At 44.2% G+C, this 27,650-nt stretch overlaps 1 protein-coding gene across 1 annotated transcript in view; it reads left to right on the forward strand.

The window, feature by feature from the left end:
- Positions 1-27,650, forward strand: part of eif2ak1 (eukaryotic translation initiation factor 2-alpha kinase 1) — a 56,928-nt gene that overhangs the window by 20,774 nt on the left and 8,504 nt on the right. The window contains exons 5-11 of the mRNA XM_059978994.1: positions 45-144; positions 7,502-7,582; positions 12,991-13,084; positions 13,178-13,241; positions 15,089-15,578; positions 16,629-16,737; positions 16,841-16,947. Coding sequence (XP_059834977.1) covers positions 45-144; positions 7,502-7,582; positions 12,991-13,084; positions 13,178-13,241; positions 15,089-15,578; positions 16,629-16,737; positions 16,841-16,947 — 1,045 coding nt within the window. The remainder of the gene's footprint in view (positions 1-44; positions 145-7,501; positions 7,583-12,990; positions 13,085-13,177; positions 13,242-15,088; positions 15,579-16,628; positions 16,738-16,840; positions 16,948-27,650) is intronic.

Here is a 27,650-nt window from a genome sequence, read left to right on the forward strand (position 1 = left end):
TAGAGCTCTGAGAATTGATGGTCTGCATTTTGATTTTTGATCAGAATAGAGGAACCGCTCTTTCAAGAACAGACATCTCGGTGCATGACTGAATTTGAACTAATCACCAGGCTGGGTAAAGGAGGCTATGGAAAAGTGTATAAGGTGTGTGACAAAATCTTAGATTTGGATTTCGAGATCTTCAAAGACGAAATTTGAGTTAATTGTCTTTTTCAGTATTTTTATTAATTGCATAGACAAATACAAAATAAGTTTATTGTCAACTGCACAAGTCCGTGTGTGCACAGATGCAATGAAAAACTTACTTGTAGCAGCATGACAGGCACATAGCATCAGATAAGCAGCATTCACAGGAAACCATAAATGTAAATTGTACAGTTTTTTTTTACAAGAAAGAACAGAGAACAAAAAAAACTAGGTCAGTTTTGGTTAGAAGTGATTATTAGTGAGACCTCCACACCATCCAAAACAATGGTGACTTCCCAGTGGCCAAACATTTTAACTCCAATTCCCATTCTGTCGTGTTAGTCCATGGCCTCCTCTTGTGCCTAAAAGAGGCCAGCCTCAGGTTGGATGAGCAACACCTTATATTCCATCTGGGTACCCTCCAACTTGATAGTATGAACTTTGATTTCTCCTACCAGTGAACAAATTTCCCAACCCCTCTTCCTCAGTACCCTCCTCTCTCCCTTTCTTCTAATGTCTACTCTCTTCTCCTATCAGATTATTTCTTCTCCAGCCCTTGGCCTTTCACACCCGCTTGGCTTCACCTATCATCTTCCAGCTAGCCTCTTTCCTCTCCTCCAACCTTTTTATTCTGGCATTTCCCCCCTCCCCCCACTCCTGAAGTAGGGTCTTGGCCCAAAACATCGACTGTTTACTCTTTTCCAGAGATGCTGCCTAACCTGCTGAGTTCCTCCAACATTCTGTGTGTGTTACATTGTTAATGTGCCTGAGTCAACCACTATTTCTGGCAACCTATTCCCTTTGCGTGAAGTATCTGACCCTGATGTCCCTTTTAAATCTCTCGTCTTGGATCTTAAACCAATGCCCTCTTATTTTCAGTACCTCTTCCCTGGGAAAATGACCGTGTTGTGTCCGCAACTTCCACCATTTCCAATGGGAACCAATGGGATCAAACACATCTTTACCTCCACCACCACTGCACTCTACGCTTTCTGCAGTGAGTGCTCCCTTCATGATTCCAGTGTCCATTTGTCCCTTCCCATTTGTCTTCCTCCTGCAAACAGTAGCATTGCTACACCAGCCCATTCACCTCCTCTCTTACCTCCAGACAGGGCCTCAAGCAGTCCTTCGAAATGAGACAACATTTCACTTGCAAATTGTTGGTGTCATCTACTGTGTCCGGTGCTCACTATGCAGTCTCTTGAGACCGGACATAGGGGGACTGCTTTGTTGAGCACCTTTGATCCATTTGCAGACTGCAGGAATTCCCGGTGGCCATCCATTTAAATTCCAATCCCCATTCCAGTTCTGATGTGTCGATCCACAGCCTTCTCTTCTGCCACAAAATGAGGCCACTCTCAGGCTGGAGGAGCAACACCTTGGGTAGCCTCCAAGCTGATGCCATGAACATTGATTTCTCCAACTTCCAGCAAATTTTTTCCCCTGCTCCTTCTCTTGCCTTCATTTCCGCACCCTGCCCCCTCCCCTTACCTTTTCTGTTCACCTGTCTCTGGTGTCGCTCTTCCTTCCCCTTTTCTCATGGTCCATTCTCCTCTTCCAACAGATTCCTTTTCTCCAGCCCTTTACCTTTTCCACCTATCACCTCTCAGTTTCTTACTACATTCCCTCTCTCCCTATTCAGCTAGCCTCACCTCTCACCTTCTAGCTCAGGGGTTCTCAGACCCCTCGGTTAATGGTAGGGATCCTTGGCATAGAAAAGGTTGGGTCCCCCTATTTTAGCTTGTTCATGTTGCCCTCCCCTTATCACCTTATTCTGTGATCTTCCCCCTTCCTTTCCAGTCCTGAAGAAGGGTCTCGGCCTGAAAGGCAGTAATTTACTATAAACCCGAGGGGCAACTTTTTCACACGGGGTCTTCTGAACATGGAACAAGCTGCCAGATGAATGCTCACCTCTTAGTGGACGGTGGGCGAGTGAAGAGAGTGTGGGGAAAGATGTCACGGTTCAATCTGAGTAGCTGCATGGCAGAGGACTCTCCGGTTTTCTCGCTGTTCTTAGTGACTCACTCAGAGCCAGGCCTCAAGGGCCATCATCTGGGTGAAAGAAGTCCTTTGATCTGTATTCCTCGCCATAGGTGCTGCCTGACCTGCTGAGTCGTTTGTGTGTGTGTGTCTGTGTCTGTTACTCTGGATTTCCAGCATCTGCAGAATCTCTTGTGTTTATGTGTTGTTTCCTTGATTGCCTTCCCAAAATGCACCACCTCTCAGTGGTTGGAATTGAATTCCAATTGCCACTGCTCTGTTAAACTTTCTGTTGGATCCAAAATTTGGCTGATTCTTCCTTCCATTTCATTTGTTCTTGAGGTTTCGACCTTGTACTTGGGAATAACAAGGAGTCATTTGACTCCTCGGGTCCAGTCTACCATTCATTTGGACAATCAGTACTTTCATCTATCCAACTTGGTCCCACAATGTCCATGGATAACTTGTGGATTGCCCGAGTACATCCTTGGTTGTTATCACAAGCAATACATTTCACGTTATAAGACCACAAGACATATGAATGGAATTAGGCCATTCAGCCCATCATAGCTGATTCCAGATCCCACTCAACCCCATACATCTGCCTTCTCGCCATATCTTTTGATGCCCTGACCGATCGGGAAACAATCAACTTCCGCCTTAAACATACTCACGGACCCTACCTCCTCTACAGGCTGTGGCAGAGCATTCCACAGATTCACCACCCTCTGGCGGAAAAATTCATCCTTACCTCTGTTTGAAAAGGTCACCCCTCAATTTTGAGTCTGCGCCCTCTAGTTCTAGATACCCCACCAGAGGAAACATCCTTTCCACACCCTTATTTAGTTCTTCCAACATTTGGTTCGTTTCAATGAGATCCCCAAGCATTCTTCTAAATTCCAGTGAGTGCAGGCCCTAAGATGCCAAATGTTGCTCATATGATAATGCTTTCTTTCTCAGAATGATCCTTGTTAACCTCCTCCAGACTCTCTCCAGGACAGTATATCATTTCTGATGTATGGGGCCAAAAACTGTTTACAATACTCCAAGTGTAACTAGTGTCTTATAAAGGCTCAGCATTATCTCCCTGCTTTTATATTCTATTCCCCTATAAATAAAGGTATCATCCGCAAACTTTGCCACAAAGCCATCAATTCCATTATCTAAATCATTGACAAAGTAGCGGTCCCAATACTGATTTCTGAGGAACACCACTAGCCAACCTGAAAAGATCCCTTTTATTCTCACTGACTGCCTCCTACCTGTCAGCCATTCTATCCAGGTCAGTATCTTTCCTGTAACGCCATAGGATTTTATCTTGTTAAGCAGCCTCATATGAAGCACCTTATCAGATGCCTTCTGAAAATCCAAGTTAATGACATCCACTGCCCCTCCTTTGTCCACCCTATTTATTACTTACACAACTCTAACAGATATGTCAGGCAAAATTCCGCTTTACAGAAATCATGCTGACTTTGACTTATTTTATCATTAGTCTCCAAGTACCCTGAAACCCTATCCTTAGTAATAGGCTCTGGTACTTTCCCAACCTAACTGGCCTGTAATTTCCTTTCTTTTGCCTTCCCCTCTGTTTAAAGAATGGAGTGACATTTGTAATTTTCCAGTCCTCTGAGACCATGCCAGGATCAAGTGATTTTTGAAAGATTATGACCAATGCATCTGTTATCTCTTCAGCAACCTCTCTCAGGACTCTGGGATGTAGTCCATCTAGTCCAGGTGACTTAACCACCTTAAGACCTTTGAGTTTGCCTAGCATATTTTCCTTTGTACTAGCAATGGCACTTGCTCATGCTCCCTGACCCTCACAGACCTCTGGCATACAGTTAGTGCCTTACATAGTGAAAACAGATGCAAAGTACCCATTAAGTTCATCTGCCATTTCTTTGTCCCCCATTACTACCACATCAGCATCATTTTCCAGTGGTCCAATATGGAGCATTGACTGATCAGCAGAAAACAGAATGTGGGAATAAAAAGATCCTGTTCTGGCTGGCTGCCGGTTACCAGTGGAGTTCCACAGGGGTCTGTGTTGGGACTGCTGCTTTTTACAATGTATGTCAATGATTTGGACTATGGGATTAATGGATTTGTGGCTAAGTTTGCCGATGATACAAAGATAGGTGGAGGAGCAGGTAGTGTTGAGGAAACAGAGAGCCTGCAGGGAGACTTAGATAGTTTAGGAGAATGGGCAGAGAAGTGGCAAATGAAACACAATGTTGGTAAGTGTACAGTCATGCACTTTGGTGGAAGAAATAAATGGGCAGACTATTATTTAGATGGGGAGAGAAATCAAAATGCAGAGATGCAAAGGGACTTGGGAGACCTTGTGCCGATATCTAAAGGTTAACTGCAGGTTAAGTTGGTGGTGCAGAAGGCGAATGCAAAGTTGGCATTCATTTCTAGAGGTGTAGAATATAAGAGCAGGGATGTGATGTTGAGGCTCTATAAGGTACTCGTGAGACCACACTTGAGTATTATGTGCAGTTTTGGGCTCCTTAATTTACAAAGGATACACTTACATTGGAGAGGGTTCAGAGCAGATTCATGAGAATGATTCCAGGAATGAAAGGGTTATCGTATGAGGAACGTCTGGCAGCTCTTGGGCTGTATTCCCTGGAGTTCAGGAGAATGGGGGGGGGATCTCATAGAAACATTCTGAAAGTTAAAAGGACTGAACAGATTAGATATGGCAAAGTTATTTCCCATAGTAGGGGAGAATTGGACAAGAGGGCAGGACCTCAGGATTGAAAGACGTCCATTTAAAACAGATGCGGAGAAATTACTTTAGTCAGAATTTATTGCCACGAGCACCTATGAAGAAAAGTCATTGGGTGCATTTAAGGCAGAGATAGATAGGTTCTTGAGTAGCCAGAGCATCAAAGGGTATGGGGAGAAGGCAGGGGAGTGGGGATGACTGGAACAATTGGACAGCCCATGATTGAATGGCAGAGCAGATTTGATGGGCCAAATGGCCTGCTTATGCTGCTATATCTTATGGTCTTATAGTATCAACTCTAACCTCCCTTTTACCCTATATAACTGAAAAAACTTCTGGTATCCTGCATTATATTATTGGCTAGTTTGTCCTCACATTTCATCTTTTCCCTTATAACTTTTTTAGTTGCTTTTGGTGGATTTTAAAAGCTTCCCAACTCACTCACTTTTGCTACCTTATATGCCCTTTCCTTGGCTTTCATGCAGTCTTTAACTTCCTTTGTTAGCCACTGTTGCCTACCCCTGCTATTTGAGAATTACTTCTGTGGGATATATCAACCTTGCGCCTTGAGAACTATTCCCAGAAACTTAAGCCATCTCTACTCTGTCGCCACCCCTGCCAGTATCCTCCTCCAATCCACCTGGGCAAGCTCAGCTCCTCTCTCATGCCTCTGTAATTCCCTTTAATGCACTGCCCTAAAAAAGCCACCTCGTAGGTATTCAATAAATTTCCTCTCTTGTGATCCGACACCAACCTGATTTTCCCAATCCCTTTGCTTATTGAAGTCCCCCATATAATTGTGTCATTATCTTTATTACATACCTTTTCCAGCTACCTTTGCAATCTCAACTGCACATCTGGCTATTATATGGTGGCCTACATGTAATTAACATAATGTTTTTTTTTAACCCTTGCAGTTTCTTAACTCCACTCACAAAGACACAACATTCTCTGACCCTATGTCACCTCTTTCCAATAGAGCCAAACCACTGCCTATGCCTTCCTGCCTGTTCTTTCAATACAAAGTACATAATTTGATGTTAAGCTCCCAACTATGGCTGCCTTTCAGCCATGACTCAGTGATGCCTACAACATCATACCGACCAATCTCTAATTGCGCCAGGAATTCGTCCACCTTATTCCGAATGCTACATGGATTTACGTACAGCATCTTCAGTCCTTTGACCTTTTGAATTTGTCTGCATTTGTACCCAATCATTGGTTTGTCCTTCCTTACATTCATCATCTACTTGTAGACCTGCTGGCTCGTCCTCAGCTCTATCATGCTGGTTCCCGTCCCCCACCATATTAGTAGTTTAAACCACTCCCAATTGCTCTAGGTAACCTGCCCGCAAGAATATTGGTCCCGCTCAGATTCTGGTGCAACCCGTCCCTTTTGCATAGGTCCCACCTGCTGCAGAACAGGTCTCAATTATCCAGAAATCTGAATTCCTGCTCCCGCTCCAATTCTTTAGCCACACATTTGTCCGCCACCTCACTCTATTCCTATCCTCATTGTTGCGTGGCACAGGCAGCAATCCTGACATTCCTACCCTTGAGGTCCTGCTTCTCAGCTTCCTTCCTAACTCACTGTCCTTTTTTCTGGACCTCCCCTCTTTTTCTACTTCTGTCATTGGTACCAGTACGTACCATGACTTCTGGCTGCTCACCCTCTCTCTTCAAGCTATTGTGGATGCATTCAGAAACATCGCCGGCCCTGGTACCTGGGAGTCACACTACCATCCATATTTCTTTTTCATGTCCACATGGTAAATAAATCTGAATCCATTAAGCTTATGAAGGGCCAATGCCCTTGAATGGAAAATCCTACAATATGTATGGATTCTGTACAGTCCATCACGGGTAAAGTTCTCCCCATCATTGAACACATCTACACAGTGCGCTGTTGCAGGAAAACAGCATCCATCATCAAGGACCACCGCCATTCAGGCCGTGCTCTCTTTCCACTGCTACCGCTAGGGAGAAGGTTCAAGAGCCTTGGGTCCCACACCAATAGTTTCAAGAACAGGAACAGAGCCAGAGAGGAAAACTTCACTCACTTTCACTCGCCCCAACATTGGTTCAATGGTCTCACTTTCAACGACTCTTCATCTCGTGTCCTCAGTATTTATTGTTTATTTTTTATTATTATTATTATTGTTTTTGTAGCTGTTGTTTGCACACTGGTTATTTGTCCGTCTTTGTCGCGTGCAAGTTTACACTGATTTGATTGTATTTCTTTGGATTTGCTGTGAATGCCCACAAGAAAATGAATCTCAGGGTAGTATATGGTGACATATATGTACTTTGATAATAAATTTACTTTGAACTTGCAGTAAATGTCATACCTGACCATGTCTTAGTGTGAATAGTTCTTTCCCAAGAGCACCCCAACCTTAAACAGCTTAACTTACTATCATTATTATATTTAATGACTATATTTAACTTAATTATTATAAAATAAACTTTTACCTGTAAATGTTTACATTATTTTATATGTTTGTTGATGATACCGAGGTGTTACCCTGTTTAAAGTGAAAGGTTTACCCTGTTAGTGGATGGATAGAGATAACTACTCAAAACTTGTATTTATTTCAGGTCAGGAATAAATTGGATGGACAGTTTTATGCTTTGAAGAAGATTCTCATGAAGAAATTAACAAGATTGGACTGTATGAAGGTACTCAGTATTAATGGTGTTACTATTCACCAAGTGTGACAATCCCTGTGATACTCAGCATATCATGGAGATTCTATAGTGAGAGAAACAGAGTTAACGATTCAGCTTGTCGAGCTTTGGTCAGAAGTTGGAAAAGAACAGGTTTTAAGATCCAGGATAAGTGGGGAGGGGAGGGTGGATCAGAAATGAAAGTATGTAATAGGTGGAAGGCAGAAATGATTGAATCAGGATTTCCCTTTAAATTTAGAGATACAGTAGAGACCCCTTCTGGTCCTTTGAACCATGCTGCCCTTCAACCTGCTACTTACCCCCAGTCTAATCACAGGGGAATATACAGTGACCAATTAGCCTATTAACCCGTATGTCTTTGGACTGTGAGAGGAAACCAGAGCAGCCAGAGGAAACCCATGTGTTCCACAGGGAGGATGTACAAACTCTTTACAGAGGACGCTGGGATTGAACTCCGAACTCCGATACCCTGAGCTGTGATAGCTATGCTACTGTGGCTCTCCATGGTGCAGACTTTCTCTACAAATTTCCAGTTGTTTTGTTTTTAACATCTGCAACATTTTGTGTTATTTAATGTTTCCAACATCTACATTACATTGATATTATTTGCTGTACGAAGGTGTGTACAGGATTTTGGTTGGCTGGTGCAGAACTTGCTATCTGCTCTACAACTTCCAAGAATTCCAGTCGGCCATTCCAGCTCCTTCCATGCTTCCGAACCATTTGTACTTGCATCTTCTGCGGTGTGGGCTTAAACCCTGGAATCCTCTCCCTGGACTATTCCATTTTGACTTTTTTGTCTGTGAGTGCTTTAAAACTGCCTCGTTCACCAAGACTTTGCTGATCTACCCTAATATCACTTTATGTGATTCTCCCAATTTATGCTTGGGAGCTTTTTGCCATGTGTAACATATATAGTATACATTTATATAAATATACACACGAGAAAATCTGCAGGAGCTGGAAATGCAAAGCAACACACACAAAATGCTGGAGGAACTCCACAGGTCAGACAGCATCTGTGGAAAAGAATAAACTTGACATTTTGGGCCAAGACCCTTCATCATAACTGAAAGGGAAGGGGAGTGATGTCTGAATTAAAAGATGGGGAGGGGCGGAGGGGAAAGAGGCTAGCTGGAAGATGAGAGGTGAAGCCTAGTGGGTGGAAAAGGTCAAGGGCTGGAGAGGAAATAATCTGATGGGAGGCGAGAGTGGACCATAGGAGAAAGGGAAGGAGGAGGGAACTCGGGGAAGTGAAAGGCAGGTGAGAAGAAGTAAAATGTCAGAGTGGGAAATACAGGAAGGGGAGGGAGGATTTTGTTCACCAGAAGGAAAAATTGATATTCGTACCATCAGTTTGGAGGGTATAAATATATTTAAATATTTTTTAAATTAAGCTTCCTCCCACATTCCAATGACATACTGGTTAGTAAATCAATTAGTCATTGTAAATTGTCTCTTGATTAGGCTAGGGTTAAATATGTACACTTGTAGGTTGCTGGGCAGTGCAACTCATTGGGTTGGAAGGGCCTGTTCCACAATGAATCTCTAAGTAAATAAAATATAACTGTGTGCGTGCGTGTGTCCGTCCGTCCTTCCTTCCTTCCTTGCTCGACTCTTCTCGCAAGTCTGGGAGAATCCAAAACTCGCTACATAGACCAAGACTGCCTCGTACAATGCACATGTTATCAGCACCCTCCTGTATGGCAGTGAGACTTGGACCATCTACTCCAAACTGGAGAGGGAACTCAGTAGTTTTCACCTGCACAGCCTTCGCCCCATCCTTGGCATCACCTGGAGAGACAAAGTCCCAAACTCTGAGGTCCTCTCCTGCACTGGAATTCCCACAATGTTCTCGCTTTTAAGACAACACAGACCGCGCTGGCTGGGCCATGTCTGTCGTACGAAGGATGGTAGACTGCCAAAGGACATCCTCTACGGAGAACTAGCAACAAGCAAGAGGAACGTTGGTAGACCCCAGCTTCGATTCAGGGACCTCTGCAAGTGCAACATGAAAGCCTTAAAAATCAACACAAAGTGCTGGGAGGATACAGCAGATGATCGCATCAAATGGCGAGGTCCTCTTCAGCAACACTTAGAGCAAGGTGAAAGAGTGATCCTGAGTCAGTTTGAGGAGTGGAGAGCACAGCGGTTAACAATTCAATGACACCCTACACATGCAGCAACTGTGGCAGAGCCCACCGTTCCAAGATCGGCCTCAATAGCCACAGTTGATGCTGCTCGACTACCAGAGGCGCAGTACCCATGGTCGACCATGACCAACAGAGGCCTATATATATATATCCACACACACACAGTGTGGATTGCATGATAGCGTAACGTTATACAGAAACAGTGATCTGGGCTCAATTCTGCCGTTGCCTGTAAAGAGTTTGTACATTTTCCTCGTGATCGTGAGGGGTTCCTCTGAGTGTTTCCATTTGCTCCCACGTTCCAAAGACAGGAAGGTTAGGAGGTCAGTAAGTTGTGGGTGTGCTATGTTGGTGTCAGAAGCATGGTGAAGTTTGCTGGCTCCCCCGGCACACCTTCGGACTGTGTTGGTCATTGAACCAAACAATGCATTTCTCTGTATGTTTCAATGTACATGTGACAAATAAAGCACATCTTTAGTAACATTCCCTTTTTCTGATGAAAGATCGTTGAGGAATATTTATTTATTTAGAGATGTGGCATAAAATAAGCCCTTCCGCCCAGTGATCCACCTATTTATCCCTGTCCTAATCACAGGACAATTTACAATCACTGTTTAACCAACTAACCTGCTCACCTTTGGAATGTGGGAGGAAGCCGGAGCACCTGGAGGAAACCTACATGGTCACAGGGAGAACGTGCAAACTCTTTATAGACAGTGCTGGAATTGAACCCTGTACTCAATGTCCCGGACTGTAATAGCTTCGCACTACGCTGCTTGGCACCCCCTAATGTTAATTCTTCCTCTCTGCACAGATGTTGCCTGACTTGCTGAGTATTTCCTGCTTTTCCTGATTTTATTTCTGTTTTTGTGATATTGTTTGAGATGCTGGAGAGCACTCTTCCTTGCTCGATTTTTATAACAGTGATGGGGCTATGTTTAGTACCAGTGCTGCTTTCCCCAGTACTGGTACCGAGAATGCCCACTTGTGTAATAGTCTCAAGGTCAAGAAAGATGAGAGGTGGTTTAATAGGTAGGCACGAGGGAGTGGACAGCCATAGACTTTCCTAGGCCAGAAATGGTTAAGATGAGAGTGTTGTGTATTTAATACTTGAGTAATATTGTAAATACCTTGTTTGATTAAGCATTTCTTGTTTATTTAAATAATTCATTATGGGTTATATATAAATGTGAGTGAATGGCATACACCATCATGCCACCACGTCATACATGCGCGCCTTGTGAAGTTAGACTCACATTCCCAGCTCCCTTGCTTTCCTTTCAATTATTTTTTATGTTTTGGAGTAACAAAACATAACAGTGGTGACGCGACAGTTTTAAACGACCGTGAGGTGACTGTTGAAGTGCAGCGAGATGTTTGAGGTGAAAAAAAAGGGCAAAAAATGGACAAAATAAAAACACAAAACACTCAGCAGGCCAGACAGCATCTATGGGAGGAGGTAATGACGACGTTTCGGGCTGAAACCCTTCATCGAAATGCTGAGTTCTGCCAGCATTTTGTGTTTTTATTTATTTCCAGCATCTCCAGATTCACTCGTGTTGCCAGAAAATGAACAAATTCCCTTGCTTTCCTTTCAATTAGTTTTTTTGTTTTGGAGTAACAAAACATAACAGCGAAAGTTTTAAACGACTAAATAACAGAGGGGGCATAATTTTAAGGTGATTAGGGGGACGTCAGAGAAAGATGAGTGCATGGAATACCCTGTCAAGGGTGGTGGTAAAAGCAGATACTTTAGGGACATTTAAGAAACTCTTCAGATAGGAACGTGGATCAGAGTAAATCTATCACTGAAGTACAGATATGTCACCATATACAACCCTGCCTTTCTTTGTGGGCATTTACAGTAAGTACAAAGAAACACAATAGAATCAATGAAAGATCACACATAACAAGTCTGACAAACAACCATTTGTAGAAGACAACAAACTGGGCAAATACAAAAAGGAAAAAAATAAGAAGAATCGACAATATTAGATAAAGAGGCTTTGAAAGTGAGTCCATGTGTTGGGGAATCATTTCAGTATTGGGTGAGTGAAGTTATCCGCACTGGTTCTGGAGCCTGATGGTTGAGGGTTAATAACTATTCCTGAATCTGGTGATGTGGGTTCTGAGATGTACCTTCTTCCTGATGGTGGCAGTGAGAAGAGAGTCCTGGGTGGTAGGGGTCCCTGGTAATGGAAGCTGCTTTTCTATAGCTGTGTTTCATCTAAATATGCACAATGGTGGGGAGGGTTTTACCTGTGATAACACCATAAGACATAGGAGCAGAATTAGGCCATCTGGCCCATCAAGTCTGCTCCGCCATTCAGTCATGGCTGATCCTTTTTTCTATCTCCTCTTCAACCCCAGTTCCTGGCCTTCTGCCTGTAACCTTTGATGCCATGTCCAATCAATAACCTGTCAATCTCTGCCTTACCCAACCTGGCCTCCACAGCTGCACGTGGCAACAAATTTCACAAACTCACCACCCTTTGACTAAAGAAATTTCTCCACATCTCTGTTTAGAAAGGGCACCCCTCTATCCTGAGGCTGTGCCTTCTTGTCCTAGACTCTCCCACCATGGGGAGCATCCTTTTCACATCTACTCTGTCTAGGCCATTCAACATTCGAAAGGTTTCAATGAGATCCCCCCCCCTCATCCTTCTGAATTCCAGTGAATACAGACCCAGAGCCATCGAACGTTCTTAATATGATAAACTGATGACTGAGCTGTATCCACTACTTTTTGAAGGCTTTTCCATAACAGGGCGTTAGTGTTTCTTTACCAGGCTGTCATGCAATCGATCAATATACCCTGCACCACACACTTATAGAAGCTTGTCAAAAGTTTTAGATGACATGCCGAGTTTTTGCAAACTTCTAAGAAAATAGAGGCACTGCGGTATAGAGGTCTATGTTAGAGAGAAGGATTAGATTGACCCTGGAGCAGGTTAAAAGGTCAGTACAACATCATGGGCTGAAAGACCTGTACTGTGCTTTAATGTTCTATGTTCGAAATTTATTACCAAATTACGTACAGGTGATCACACACTACCCTGAGATTCATTTCCTTGCAGGCACGTACAAAAATAAATAAAATGGAATCTACAAAAAGCCAAACATAAACTAAGACTGACAACCAACTAATTTGCAAAGAAGACAAAATTATGCAAATAAAAGTATTAAAAAAATAAGGATTGTGTGTTTTGATGTATAACTGAAGTCTTCTCTTTTGTTCTGTCTCAGGTCTTACGAGAAGTTAAGGTTCTGGCAGGTCTTCAACATCCAAACATAGTTGGTTATCACACTGCTTGGATTGAGCATGTGCTGGTCCCGAAAAGTAATTAAACCTCATCTATATAACATCTTAAAGTTACACTCCACCCTCATTATCACACTTTAACCCATGTATTTTCTGTTTTTCACTGCCTAGGTAATCAAATGTCTCCTGGAAATCTATGTGCATTGAAGGGCCCTTGTGTTACAGAATATGGCAAGTAAGGAGCTCGTATACTGTAACTGAAAACTTACTGACTAGCCAGTGAATAGGAGATGGAATGGGATGTAGGACTGATGGAAAGCACTCTGCTGCACAGCATTTAGTCAGTGAGGAGGAACTTAACTATCTTTATTTATGACATGTACATCGAAATGTACAGTGAAATGTGGCTTTGATGTATTTTGGACAAATAAATGATTAACAACCAACACAGCCCGGGGTTATGCTGGGGTCAGCCCGCAGGTATCGGCATGCTTCTGTTGCCAACGTAGCGTGCCCAGAACTCACTGACCTTAACCATACATCTTTGGAATGGGGAGGAAACCAGTGCTTCTGGAGGAAACTCACACAGTCACAGCAAGAATGTGCCAACTCCTCACACCTAGTGGCAGGAATTGGACCCAGGTTGCTGGCGCTGTAGAGCATTGTGTTAGACGCTACACTATGGAGCCACCCCACACCAACTTCCCCCAGTGAAAGCACGGTAATTTCTCCAGAAGAATGCACAGATGGTTGCTCTATATTCATTCATGCAATATAAATGTAACCCGCACTGCTGTCATTCATTGCACATACCTAATTGTTCCTGAGTTGAGAAGACTATTGCAAGGCATAAAAGATAGACATAAAACCTGTTGCTTACGATCGTTTTACAAGAGCAAAGAACAAAAAGGGAGAGGAAATATGAGGAGCGAGAATGATGGAAGAGACGAGGGAAAGAGAAGGTCTCTCTTCCTTCCCAGCGCTGACTGTGAGGATTGTACATCCTCCCTGTTTCCTTCGGGTGTTCCAGTTTTCTCCCACAGACCAAAGACATACCGGTAGGCAGGTTAATTGGTTATTGTAAACTGTCCAGTGATTAGGCTAGGATTAAATCGGGATTGCTGGGTAGCGCGGCTTGGAGGGCCGGAAAGGCCTATTCTGCACAGTATCTCAATAAATAATAAACAAATCTTATGCCAGACCACTGATAACAGGAAATTCCACTGACATTGCAACAGATAACAATCGTCCAATTAAGTAGCCAGGTTCAAGTAACGTGACACCTACCAGTGAAAACAAGAAGTTTTCAGAAAAATACAGAGGCAAGTGTAACTACTGAGTAACTCACTGAACAATCACAGGTGATTATATAAAATGATTATCACCTGTCAACTACCAGAAAATCAACAGTTCTATAGCCCAATACATCAAACTCAACCACATTCTAGGCCTGTAGTCACACGCAGGCCAGACCAGATACTGATGATTCACGTAAAGTGTAGAAGGTATATGGAGTGTTGGGTGCAGAGGAGGTTTACCAGGACGGTGCCTGGATTAGAGAGCATGTCTTATGAGGACAAATTGAGTGAGCTAGGCTTTTATCTTTTGAGTGAAGGAGGATGAGAGGAGACTCTAGGTGTATAAGGTGATAAAAGGCATAGATCAGGACAGCTGGAAACTTTTTGCCCAGGGTCAAAATGGCTAAGAAGAGCAGGCATAATTTTATTGGAAGAAGATATATGGGGGGGGGGGGGGGGGGAGGGAATTCAGAGGGTTTTTTTTACACAGAGTGGCGGATGTTTGAACTGCCTTTCCAGGGTGGTGGTAGAGGCAGATGCATTAGGGATATTTAACACACTCCTAGGCACATGGATGAAAGAGCAATGGAGGGCTAGGTGGGAAGGAGGGGTTAGATTGGTCTTAAAGTAGGTTAAGTCAGCACAACATAGTGGGCTGAATGGCCTGTACTGTTCTGTGTTCTCTGTAAGTGCACTGTTTGTTGTCTTTGTAGTTTCAAAGTCGAACTTATTTATTTGATAGCATAAAATTTCTAAAACTAATTCAACAAATTCATTTCTATAGAGACCCTACCATCCAGAACACACAAACCAGTGGCTCAAGTATCATTTTTGAAGACCGTAGTTTGGCTGTGAGAGTTGGAGAGACTCTGTCAGGAAGCGGGCTTGTTGAGGAAGAGATGTATGTGGACAGCTCACAGGAAAATGACAAGCAAAGTTGCACCCACAGCGAAAGCAGTGGGGTGACGCGAGCGAGATGCTATGAAAATGGACTACTGGGTGCCAGGGACCTCAGCACGCATCTCCCCTGTTTTGATTCCAAGGATGTGTCTGCACGAGGCACACGTCTGAGCTTAAAGTCACAAGTGCGGCGAGACAGAAAGAACAAAGCAAGCAAGATGATTGAGACAAAGGAGACTGAAGCACAGGACCTCCAGAGCACTCAGAAATTGGACACGGGTGACGCCGAGATGTCAGGTTCATCTATGCACCTGAGCGATAATTCGTCGTCGGGGAGTGATACATCTCTCACAGACATAGCTTCTGTGTCCCAGGTGAGGAAGCATTCTACCATCAAAATCCTATGTGGCGTCGTCCTTCTTACACTTGTAATTGTTTTAAAGAATGTTAGTAATGGAGAGAGAATGCCTTGTGGCAGTTAGTGTTTGCTCCCACAGATGCAGTGGGTTTTGACCATAAGACATTGGTGCGAAGTTAAGCCATTTGGCTCATCGAGTCTTCTCTGCCATTCCATCATGGCTGATTTATTATACCTGTCAATCCCGTTTGTCTGCCTTTGCCCCATTACCTTTGACGCCTTGACTAATGAAGAATCTGTCAGCCTCCCCTTTAAATATACTCATTGATTTGACCTCCACAGCCATCTGTGGCAATGAACTCCACAAATTTACCACCTCTGGCTTAAGAAATTCCCTGCACTAAAGGGACATCCCTCTATTCTAAGACTGTGCCCTCTGGTCCTAGATTCCCCCACTATAGGAAACATCTTCTCCACATCCAGAGGGGCTGTGGAGGCCAAGTCATTGGGTGTATTTAAGCCAGAGATAGATAGGTTCTTGATTAGCCAGGGCATCAAAGTGTATGGGAAGATGGCAGGGGAGTTGGAATGACTGGAAGAATTGGATCAGTCCATGATTGAATGGCGGAGCAGACTCGATGGGCTGAATGGCCTACCTCTGCTCCGATATCTTATGGTCTTATCAGAGCTTAACATCCAAGGATGCACATTGTATTGAAAGGACAGGTAGGAAGGCAGAGGGGATGGCATTGCTCTTTTGGTTAAAAATAAACTCAGATCGTTAGAAAGAGGTAAGATAGGGTCAAAAGTGATGAATCCTTGGAGGTAAAGAACTGCAAGGGTGAAACTCCCTAATGGGAATTGTATACAGACCCCCAGAACAGGAGTAAGGATGTGGTCTTCAAATTACAACGGGAGAGAGAAAATGCATATCAAAAGGGAAATGTTACAATAGTCATGAGGGATTTCAATATACAGGTAGAATGAGAAAATCAGGTTGGTGCTGGATCTCAAGAGGGGGAATTTTTGTTCATACATTTCAGGGTCTTTCATTCCTTTTTGTTAGACCCCGTTTCACCTTGTTCTTCATATACAAATGCAATTGTGTGAAGACTCTCTTCAAGACTGGATTTGGAAAAGGAATAACAAACCAAGACAGAACGTGGCACTTACGGGTGAGTTGTTTAATTATACCCTGCATTTGACTTTCCTTCCCTCCTAGTTGGCATATTTCTCATGGGAGTGGCAATTCCTTTTCATCGGTTTGCTCTTGTTTAGGTCCGTTTGCTCAGGTGGAGATAGATCACACCATTGACATTTTTCATCAGCTTCTCACGGGAGTGTGCTTCATCCACTCCAAGGGTGTTGTGCACAGAGATCTGAAGGTGAGTTTGCATCACGAGACTCACAGAAGTTCGCGTGAACTAGAATAGTGTGGTAGGAAGCCAATCCACCCATTTACTCTGTGCCAGCTCTTCTGAAACAGCAATAAGTTTTGTCCCACAATTCCCTGCTCTTTCTCCGGAGTACCATGCATTTTACCTTATCATTCAGTTCCCCTATCATAGTTCCTGTTGAACCCTTCACCCACTTCTCTCCTAGGTAGTGGTCTCCAAATCATGGCAGACTTAAACTTGGAGCATAAAGGTTCAGTTTTGGTTTCCTCATTATAAGACATAGGTGCAGAATTAGGCCATTTGACCCATTTTGTGTGCTGCATATGGGTGATTGATTTTCCCTCTCAACCTCTTTCTCCTACCTCTTCCCTGTAACGTTTGACGCCCTTGCTAATCAAGAACCTATCTGCCTCCACTTTAAATATATCCAATGACTTGGCCTCCGGGGTTTCTGTGGCAATGAATTCCACAGATTCCCTCACAGCCTCCTCTGGCTAAAGTATTTCCTCCTCATTTCTGTACTGAAGAGACATCCCTCTATTCTAAGGCTGTGTCCTCTGGCCCTAGATTCCCCCTCTATAGGAAGGATGTAGGTTGTTTATCAGGATGCGTCTGCATTGGAGAGTATATCTTGTGAGGATAGGTTGAGGAAACTAGGGCTTTTCTGTTTGGAACTAAAGAGGGTGAGGTGACTTGATGAAGGTGTACATGAAGACGAGGACAGTTCGAGTGGACAGCCGGAGACATTTTGCCAGGGCGGGAGGACTAACACAAGGGGCACAATTTCAGGGTGAGGATGTCAGGGCTGGGCTTTTTTTCACTCAAGAGTGCTGTGTGATTTGATTGCTTCTACCTTCTTGTTCTGGCTTCTCCCCCCTTGTTTTCAGTCCTGATGGAGCGTCTCAGCCTGAAATGTCGATTGTTTATTCCCCTCCATTCAAGTCCTGCTGAGTACCCCCAGCATTTTGTGTGTGTGTTATTGATGGTAGAGGCAGATACATTAGGGACATTTGAGAAACTCTTAGATAGGCACATGGATCAAAGAAAAAAGAAGGGCTGTGTGGGAGGGGAGGATTAGATTGATCGTGGTGTAGGTTAAAAGGTCGGCACAACATGATGGGCTGAAGGGCCAGTGCTGTACTGTTCTGTGATCTAAACGTTAACATTTTGCAACTCTGCTTCATTTGTCAATTATCCTAAATCATTGTGTTAACTGTCTTTGGAAACAGTTTCTCCCTTTATAATTCTGTCAATATCCAAAGTTGAATATTCGCAATCCTCAGACCCATCACAGCTGAATCTTCATCAGGACAGGCAAGGGAGAAGAAAGATGCCAGTAAGAAGGTGGGCAGTGGGTGGGAGAAGAGGAACGAGGATAGCTACAATTGATAGGTGAATCCAGCTGGCTAAGAAAGATAAAGGGTTCAAGAGGAATCTAGCAGGCTTGGCAGTATCTATAGGGAGAAGCGATGTCGACGTTTCGAAAGGGTCTTGGCCCGAAACGTCAACATTGCTTCTCACTATAGATGCTGCCTAGCCTGCTGTGTTCTACCAGCATTTTGCGTGTGTTGTTGTTTGAATTTCCAGCATCTGCAGATTTCCTCGTGTGTGCTCAAGAGGAATCTGATAGGATAGGAGAGAGAATGATAGGAGAAAGGGAAGGAGGACTGGACACGTAGTGAGGAAAAGAAGAAAAAGGGAGGGGATGGATTTTTTTTGTGTCGTTCTCTGAAGATGAACAAAGCAGTAAAGATATCTTTGATCCTGAGGCAAGTTTTCATCACCACCCATCAGTACCTCTTGTACTTCACTCTCAATCTCATTATAGAACCGTGAACAGTACAGGCCCTTCGGCCCACGATGTTGTGCCTATGTTTTTATTTATCTTATTTGGAGATACTGCGTGGAACAGACCCTTCTGGACCAACAAGCCGCACTGTTCAGCAACTCACCTATTTAACACTAGCTTCATCACAGGACAACTTACAGTAACAAGTCAACCTACATACGGGTACATCTTTCGACTGGGGGAGAAAACTGCAGCACCTGGAGGAAACCAGCATGTTCATGGGGAGAACTTGTGAACTTACAGACAGCAGTGGAATTGAACTGCAAACTCCTGAACGCCCCAAGCTGTAATAGCATTGCGCTAACCGCTATGCTACTGCAGTACCAACTTTTTAACCTACTTGAAGATCAATCCGACCCTTCCCTTCCACATAGCCCTCCCCCCTTTTTTTTAAACATACATAAGCCTATCGAAGAGTTTCTTAAATGATGCTAATGAATCTGCCTCTACCAGCACCCCGGCAGTACACTCCACACACCCACCACTCTTTGTGTTTAAAAAACAAACATCTACCTGTGAACATCTTCCCTGATCTTTCCTCCAGTCACCTTAAAATTGCTCCCCCTCATATTAGCCAGTTCCACCCTGGTGGTGGTGGGGGGGGGGGAGCCTCTGGTTGTCCATTCCATCTATGCCCTTTTTATCATCTTATACACTTATGTCAAGTCACCTCTCATACTCCCTCATTCCAAAGAGAGAAGCCCGAGCTCACTCAGCCTTTCCTCATAAGATATGCTCTGTAATCCAGGGATCATCCTGGTAAATCTCCTCTGCACCCTCTCTAAAGTTTCCACGTCCTTCCTATAATGAAGTGACCAGAACTGTACACAAAATACTAAGCAGCCTGATACCGAAGGCATGAGCAGGGGCAGACCATCCAGCCCATCCTTTCATCCAATGAGCTCCTTATGCATTTAGATCCTCGAATGAGAAAATTGCCAGATGGAAAGATTCATAGCTGAGGCGTATCTCTTTTTGAATGAGGGAAACTTAGTGAGGCATTTTTATTTTTTTACAACTTAATGGGGTTTGGAGTAGAGGGCTGAGCTTAGAGGTGCAAGCCGCTGAGGCTGTTGTTGAGCTCAGCGGGGGCTCCCAGTTCATGCCGCTTGTCCGGGCCCTCTGCCCCCAGCTCCTGCAGCCGCTCAGCGTACTCCTGGTAACTGTAGAGGAAGCTCCAGACTGAGTGTGGCAGGAGCTGCTGGGTCTGGCAGCAGCTGTAGACCCTGCGGACGGCTGCTCGGCAGAGGTCGTAGAGGGTGGGTGGTTGTCGGCACAGGGCCTGCAGGAACTCGCGGTGGCGGCGGAACTCGGGACCGCGGATGCCACTGGGCAGCGAGCCACCGGCACCCGCGATGCGCAGCGGGCAGGAGAGGGCCAGCAGCTTGGCAAGCATGCGGCGGTGCCGCAGGTTCGGCCGGCGCTCCAGGAAGAGGGCGAGGGGCGACTCGCCAAGCTCGGTGCGGAGGCACAGGTCGGCGCCGTGCTCCAGCAGCAGGTCCACCAGCTCCTCCTGGCCGCCGAAGCAGGCCTCGTGGGTCGCCGACCTGCCCCGACAGTCGCTGGCATTCACAGCCGCGCCTGCCGCCAGCAGCGCCCGCACGCATTCCATGCCGACGCCCAGCCAGCGTCCCACCTTGCCCGAGGTAGCAGCCACAGCCAGCTGCAGTGGCGTGCAGCCGCTGGCCAACACCCGAGCGTCCAGCCTCGCCCCCTGGCCTAGCAGCTCCTCGGTCACCCTGGAATCCAGCAGGCAGCTGGCCATGTGCAGGGGGGTCATGCCATACTGGTCAGCGGCCTCCAGCTCGGCCCCGTGGCGAGCCAGCACCGCCACGGCCGACCAAACCCCGTAGCGGACGGCCAGGTGCAGCGGCGTATCCCGGCCCTCGGCACCTGTTGTGGCATTCACATCCACCCCTTGCTGGCACATCAGGTGGAGGCAGGTAGAGGCCCGGCTCTGCATGGCCGCCATGGCCTTTTCAATCTTCGTCTTGGGCACGGTGCAGCCCCGAGCAATGTTGGGCCAGTGCATGAGGGCATGGTGCAACGAACTTCGACCCCTGGCATCCCTAGTAGACAAAGGAGGAGAGAGAGAGCCCGTGAGAAACAAATCGGTAGAAACTATATCTCTGTAGTAATTTGCACAACCAGTCTACCAGGGAACAATCACTTAGACAGGACAAAGAAGTGGACAGGAAATATAATTGTGGACACTCCCCACCCTGCCAACTATATTTTCCTAAAACTCCCTCAGGCAGTTAATCTGACCAACCATGCCCAGTCCCTCCCAAACATTGAGCACATCTGCATGAAATGTTGTTACAGGAAAGCAACATCCATCATCGGGGACCCCCAACACCCAGGCCGTGCTCTCCTCTCACTGCTGCCATCACGAAGTAGGTATAAGAGCCTCAGGACTTACACCACCAGGTTCAGGAACAGTTATTTCCCCGAAACATCAGGGATTTGAATCAGAGGGGATAACTTCACTTGTCCCATCAGTGAAATGTTCCCACAGCCTAAGGACTCACTTTCAAGGACTTTTCATCTCATGTTGTCAATATTTATTGTTTATTTATTTTATTTCATATGGAGATATGGAGAGGATGTTTCCTAAGACTGAAGAACACAGCCTCAGAATAGAGGGGCATCCTTTTCTTTGAATGGTGAACCTGTGGAATTTGTTGCCACAGGTGGCTGTGAAAACCGAATGTTTGGATATATTTAAGGCAGAGGCGGAAGATTTTTGATTGGCCAGGGCATGAAGGGATATGGGGAGAAGGCAGGAGAAGAGGCCGAGAAGGAAAATGCCATGATGAAATGGCGGAGCAGGCTTGATGGGCCAAATGGCCTAATTCTGCTCCTATATCTTATGTTACTATTATTTTTCCTCCTTTTTGTATTTCCACTGTTTGTTGTTTCTGCACTCTGGTTGAACCTGTTGGTTGGTCTTTGATTGATTCTATAGATTTACTGAGTATGTCCACAAGAAAGTGAACCTCAGGGTTGACCTCATGGTGACATGTATGTACTTTGATAACAAAGTTTACTTTAAATTTTAGTTAGCCACCACACTGCCCTCTGTTACCTCAGTCACTGCACTGTGTCCTCTTTAAACCACTTTTTATAATACTGTTGACATTGTAAGTACATGCTGGTGTTTCTGTATATCGGAACTTTAACCTCTATATTTTAACTGTAATTCTGTATTCCATATAATAGTTGCTCAAAGGCAGAAGAGATGCTCTCAATTGCCTCACTTACTTTGCCTCCAGATCAGCCTTGTGTCGAATCAAACATTCCAAGCTCCCCACTTTCCGATAGGTAGCAGCCAAGTGAATTGGTAGGATGGACAGTCCCTGAGGATGAGAAAGGTCAGATTATTGATGGAAAAGCCACAGATGCCAGAAATTTGAAATAAAAGCACGGTTGGGAATACTCAACAGACCAGGCAGCATCCCGTGAAGATGGAGAGTTGCTGTTTTTTTATATCGGAGTTGGAGAAGTAAGAAAACTAGCGTGTTTTCAGTTGCAGTGAGAGGAAAATCAATGGAACATGATCAGGAGACCAAGGTTGTCCACAAGACCATAAAACAAAAGAGCAGCATTAGACCCATTGTATCTGTTCTGCTATTCAATCATGACTGATTTATTTCCCCTCTCAACCCCAGTCTCAGCCTTCTCCTCGTAATCTTTGTTGCCTTTACTAATCAAGAATCTATCGGCCTCCACTTTAAATATACTTAATGACTTGGCCTCTGTAGCCATCGATTTAACCCTCACCTAACCACAGGATAATTTACAATGACCAATTAACCTACTAACTGGTACATCTTTGGTCAGTTAGTAGGTTGGTTCGACATCATAGCTGCCTGTGGCGATGACAGTGTAGCACAGAGATTCCCAACCTGGGGGGAGTCCTAAAATAGATGGAGAATCCCTGGCTTAGCGGTTAGCCCAACTTTATTACAGCTCAGGACATTGGAGTTTGGAGTTCAATTCTGGCGTCCTCTGTAGAAAAAAAACTTTGTACGTCCTTCCCATGTTTTCGTGGGTTTCCTCTGGGTGCTCTGGTTTCCTCCTGTAGCCCAAAGATGTACCGTTAGTAAGTTAACATTGTAAATTGGCCTGTGATTATGCTGGGCTTAGATTGGTGGGTTGCTGGGCCAAGTGACTCTGTGGGCCGGAAGGGCCTGTTTCATCTGTATCTCTTAACTAAAAAAAGATCTTATTCCAACTGTGCTGATCTGAGAAACCACATAATAGGCTTCATTACATGCTATTGTCAAATTCCCAATGAAAAATTCATCAGGTCACTTGTTATGGAAAAAGAGTACAAAATTAAAAAAATTTAGTAGAAATGAAACAAAACAGTGATACCTTTGCAACTATAATATTGGTTAACATTTCATATCTTACACACTGTTGCAAAGAGGGTGATTTACTACCATACAATCTAGTTGCATCTGATGATAGAATGAGCCTAGGTCCCTCAGTCTTCTGGTCTGAACACTCAGGTATAATTACTAAAAGATAACAGCTCGGGCTGCAGGCTGTGGTGTGAGGAGCTGGCGCTGATTCTTCCGCAATGCTGTGCCAGTCCCTATCTTTTGCCAGCACTCCCCCAGCAATGGATCCCCTTTTGTCTGCTAGCACTCCCCCAGTGATAAATCCCCTCATGGCTCGATGGGAGGAGGCTACCTATAAGGGATGTTTTTGATCCAAGATTCCTTCGAAAGTCAAAAAAGAGACTTAAAACTTGTTGCTTTATGATGGTTTGATTAAGCGCTAATAGAAAAAAGGGAATTGGGAACAGGGAGAAGCAAGAAGCTATTTCGAGAAGGGAAAGATGCCAGGCCAAAGTGCTCAGCTATTTTTATAACAAAGATAAAAGGCATTTGATTCAAATTTATAGATAACAATCAACTAATCAGATAGCCCCTTTTCAAATAATGCAATACCAAGAACATTCCAGGAAAAGACAACTGTAACCACCAGGGGATACACGGAACAACTACATATACATTCTGTGTCCACGAGGAAACATACTGAACTTGTGTCCCAAGGAAGGGTCTTGGCCCAAAGCATTGACTGTTTATTCATTTCTGTAGATGCTGCCCGACCTGCTCAGTTCCTCCAGCATTTTGTGAGTGTTGCCAGAGGCTGTTGTAAGAAATACAAGCAGGCATAAGTTGTTAGACTACAAAGGAAAATAACAATTGAACAGTCAAATCCAGCGCAGTGATATAGAAAGCCTTTGCCAGGCATATTTTAGGGTACAAATGACTTTATGCTTCCAAGAATTGCTTCTCTTGCTTTGGAATGGACAATGAACCCATGAACACTACCTCACTACTTTTGCTCTCTTTTTGCACTAAATAACTTTTTAATATATATTTCACATTGTAATTTATAGTATATTTTACGTATTGCACTGCACTGCTGCCATCAAACAACAAATTTCATGACACGTCAATGATAATAAACCTGTTTCAGTTCTGACCACTTACAATGGGAATCAAGGATTATGGTTATTTATTGCTATTTATTTATATATGCATATGCATAGTTCGATGTCCATTGATCCAGTTTACAGTTACTATTGTATAGATTTGCTAAGTATGCCCGCAGAAAAGGAATGTGACATGTATGTACTTTGATAATAAATTTTATTTTGAATTTTGATATGGGATTAATGCAAGAAAGTGGCAGGAAGATGAGACAAAAACAGACATAGACCATAAGAAATAGGAGCAGAATTAAGGCATTTGGGTCATCAGATCTTCTCTGCCACACTCTGTCATGGGTGATTTGTTACTCCACTCAACCCTATTGTCCTGCCTTCTCCTAATCTTTGATGCCCTGACTAATCAAGAACCTGTCAACCTCCGCTTTAAAAATACCCAATGATTTGGCCTCCACAGCCATCTGTGGCAATGAATTCCATAGATTCACCACTCGCTCTAAAGAAAATCCTTTTCACCTCAGTTCTAAAGGGACGTTCCTCTATTCTGAGTCTGTGCCTTCTGATCCTAGATCTCCCCCACTACAGGAAACATCCTCTGCACGTCTGTTCTAGCTAGGCCTTTCAATATTTGATAGGTTTCAAAGAGTTTCTACCTCATTCTTCTGAACACCATTGTGTTTGGGCCCAGTGCCATCAAATGTTGCTCATACATTAACCCTTTCATTCACTGAGTCATTCTCTTGAACTTCCTCTGAACCTTCTCCAATACCAATTTGCTGAGTGCAGGCCAGTGGGACTAGGTGAGTGTAAGCGTCAGCAGGGACTAGAAGGGCCGAAATGGCCTGTTTCCGTGCTGTAATTGTTATATGGTTATATACCAGCACATCGTTTCTTGGTTAAGGGGCCCAAAACTGCTGACAATACTCCGTGTGCGGTCTGAGCAATGCCTTAGGCGTGATCTTATGGGATGGAGAAGCAGGCAAGATGGGGCCAAGTGTCTTACTGTTGCTCATATTTCTTGTATCGACTCTCACCCACATCTCCACCCTCTCAATTATAGGGAAAATGTACAAAGCTTTTAGTCAAATGTCTTGGAGATCAATGGAGAGGAATAAACAGTCGATGTCTTGGGCCAAGACTCTTCATCAATACCCTCTATAGATGTCTGACTTGCTGAGTTCCTTCAGCATTTTGATGTGATGCTCAAGCTTTCCAGCATCTGCAGAGCGGGCAAGATGGGACCAATTTTATGCACTGGCCTTTAACTGTTCTACTTGAGGCTTTGGCTCGATTAGTTGGAGTGGATGAATTATTGATCTTGCACTACAGGGAATATTTCTCTTGAGAATTGAGGTGTTCAACTCTGTCCTCAAACAAACTGGCAAAATTAGATTTATAGCTGTTAAGGGAGTTACAGATACTTGCACCATTCAGTCCTGTGTTGTGGAACAGTCTAATCCCACCTTCTAACAGCTGATCTGTAGCCATGTGGATCACAGCTCCTCAACTATGTATAAAACTTTAAGGGCACCGTTAGGATTTACCTGATTTTGATATATAGGCGCCAAGGTACAGTTTTTCCAGATGTTTATTGGCTCATTGACTGGATGTACTGTCAGCAGATTTGTGATGCTCTCCTGGTCGTCCCTCATTATGGCATCGTGAAGCTTAGCATGCAGATAATCAAACTTAGACTGGCATTCACACATTTTTGAAAATGAGGTTCTTCAGCAGTGCTTCTTTACAGAGTGAGCGTTCTGTCGAGGAATGATCTTGACTTGCAAGCTGTCCTTGCAAAAAACAACTCAAGAAAAGTTTGGCCGCTGTCACTCATGAGATTGGACTGAGATCCCTACAGTATTTCTTTTGCTTTGGTCTGTATGGGAAGTTTCCTGTTGGGAGTTGAATAAGCGCAATTTTGATTCATTTTGGGTTGTGATGGCAGCAGATTGTGACATCATGCTTAAGGTGGAATTCTTATTGCAGTGTTACATTCTCAAGTGGAATTTCAGAATTTTGGCCATCCACATTGATCTGATAGCATTTCATAGTTCATTGTAAAAGTGCATAAATGTCACCATCATGAGGTTAATTTTCTTGTGGGCATACTCATTAAATCGATAATATAATCAATGAAAGGCTGCATTCAACCAGTGTGCAAAAGACAACAAACTGCAGATACAAACAGAGAGAGATAATAATAAATAAAAAGACAATAAATATCGAGAACATGAGCTACAGAGTCCTTGAAAGTAAATCCATAGGTTGCAGGAACATTTCATAGAAACATAGAAAACCTACAGCACAATGCAGACCCTTTGGCCCAAAAAGCTGTGCCGAACATGTCTCTACCTTAGAAATTACCTAGGGTTACCCATAGGCCTTAGGAGTCTCTTAAAAGACCCTGTCGTAATCTGCCTCCACCACTGTCGCCGGCAGCCCATTCCATGCATTCACCACTCTCTGCGTAAAAAAAAACTTACCCCTGACATCTCCCCTGTACCTACTTCCAAGCACCTTAAAACTGTGCCCTATCGTGCTAGCAATTTCAGCCCAGGAAAAAAGCCTCTGACTATCCACACGATCAGTGCCTTATCTTATACATCTCTATCAAGTCACCTCTCATCCTCCATCGCTCTAAGGAAAAAAGACTGAGTTCACTCAGCCTATTCTCATAAGGCATGCTCCCCAATTCAGACATCATCCCTGTAAATCTCCTCTGTGGTTTCTATGGTTTCCACATCCTTCCTGTTGTAGTGAGGTGACAAGAAGAAGAAGAAAGCCCTTAACTCTGAGTGGAGTCATCAGGACGCCATCGTGACAGTGTTTTTTTAGCAGGCTTTCTTATTTTTACAAGGCCAAGTTGCTAGCTCAACGTTCAACCCAGCACGGATGGAAAGCCGGCTAGATTCGAACTCGGGTCCGGTGCTGATCCCACTATGCCACCAGCCAGCTCAGGTGAGCAGAACTGAGCACAGTACTCCAAGTGGGGTCTGACCAGGCTCCTGTATAGCTGCAACGTTACCTCTCGGCTCCTAAACTCAATCCCACGGTTAATGAAGGCCACTGAACCTTCTTAACCAGAGTCAACCTGCGCAGCAGCTTTGAGTGTTGTATGGACTCAGACCCCAAGATCCCTCTGATCCTCCACACTGCCAAGAAAGAGTCTTACCATTAATGCTGTATTCTGCCATCATTTTTTTTCTTCATCATAAGTTTTTCTTTTCTTCTTGACTAGATTTTCAACAGCCTTTGTACACCATGGTTCCTGTACCCTACCATAATTTCCCTGTCTCATTGGAATGTACCTATGCAGAACTCCATACAAATATCCTGTGAACATTTGCCACATTTCTTCCGTACATTTCCCTGAGA

This window comes from Hypanus sabinus, chromosome 9 (genome assembly GCF_030144855.1).
Source record: "Hypanus sabinus isolate sHypSab1 chromosome 9, sHypSab1.hap1, whole genome shotgun sequence".
Classification (NCBI taxonomy): domain Eukaryota; kingdom Metazoa; phylum Chordata; class Chondrichthyes; order Myliobatiformes; family Dasyatidae; genus Hypanus; species Hypanus sabinus.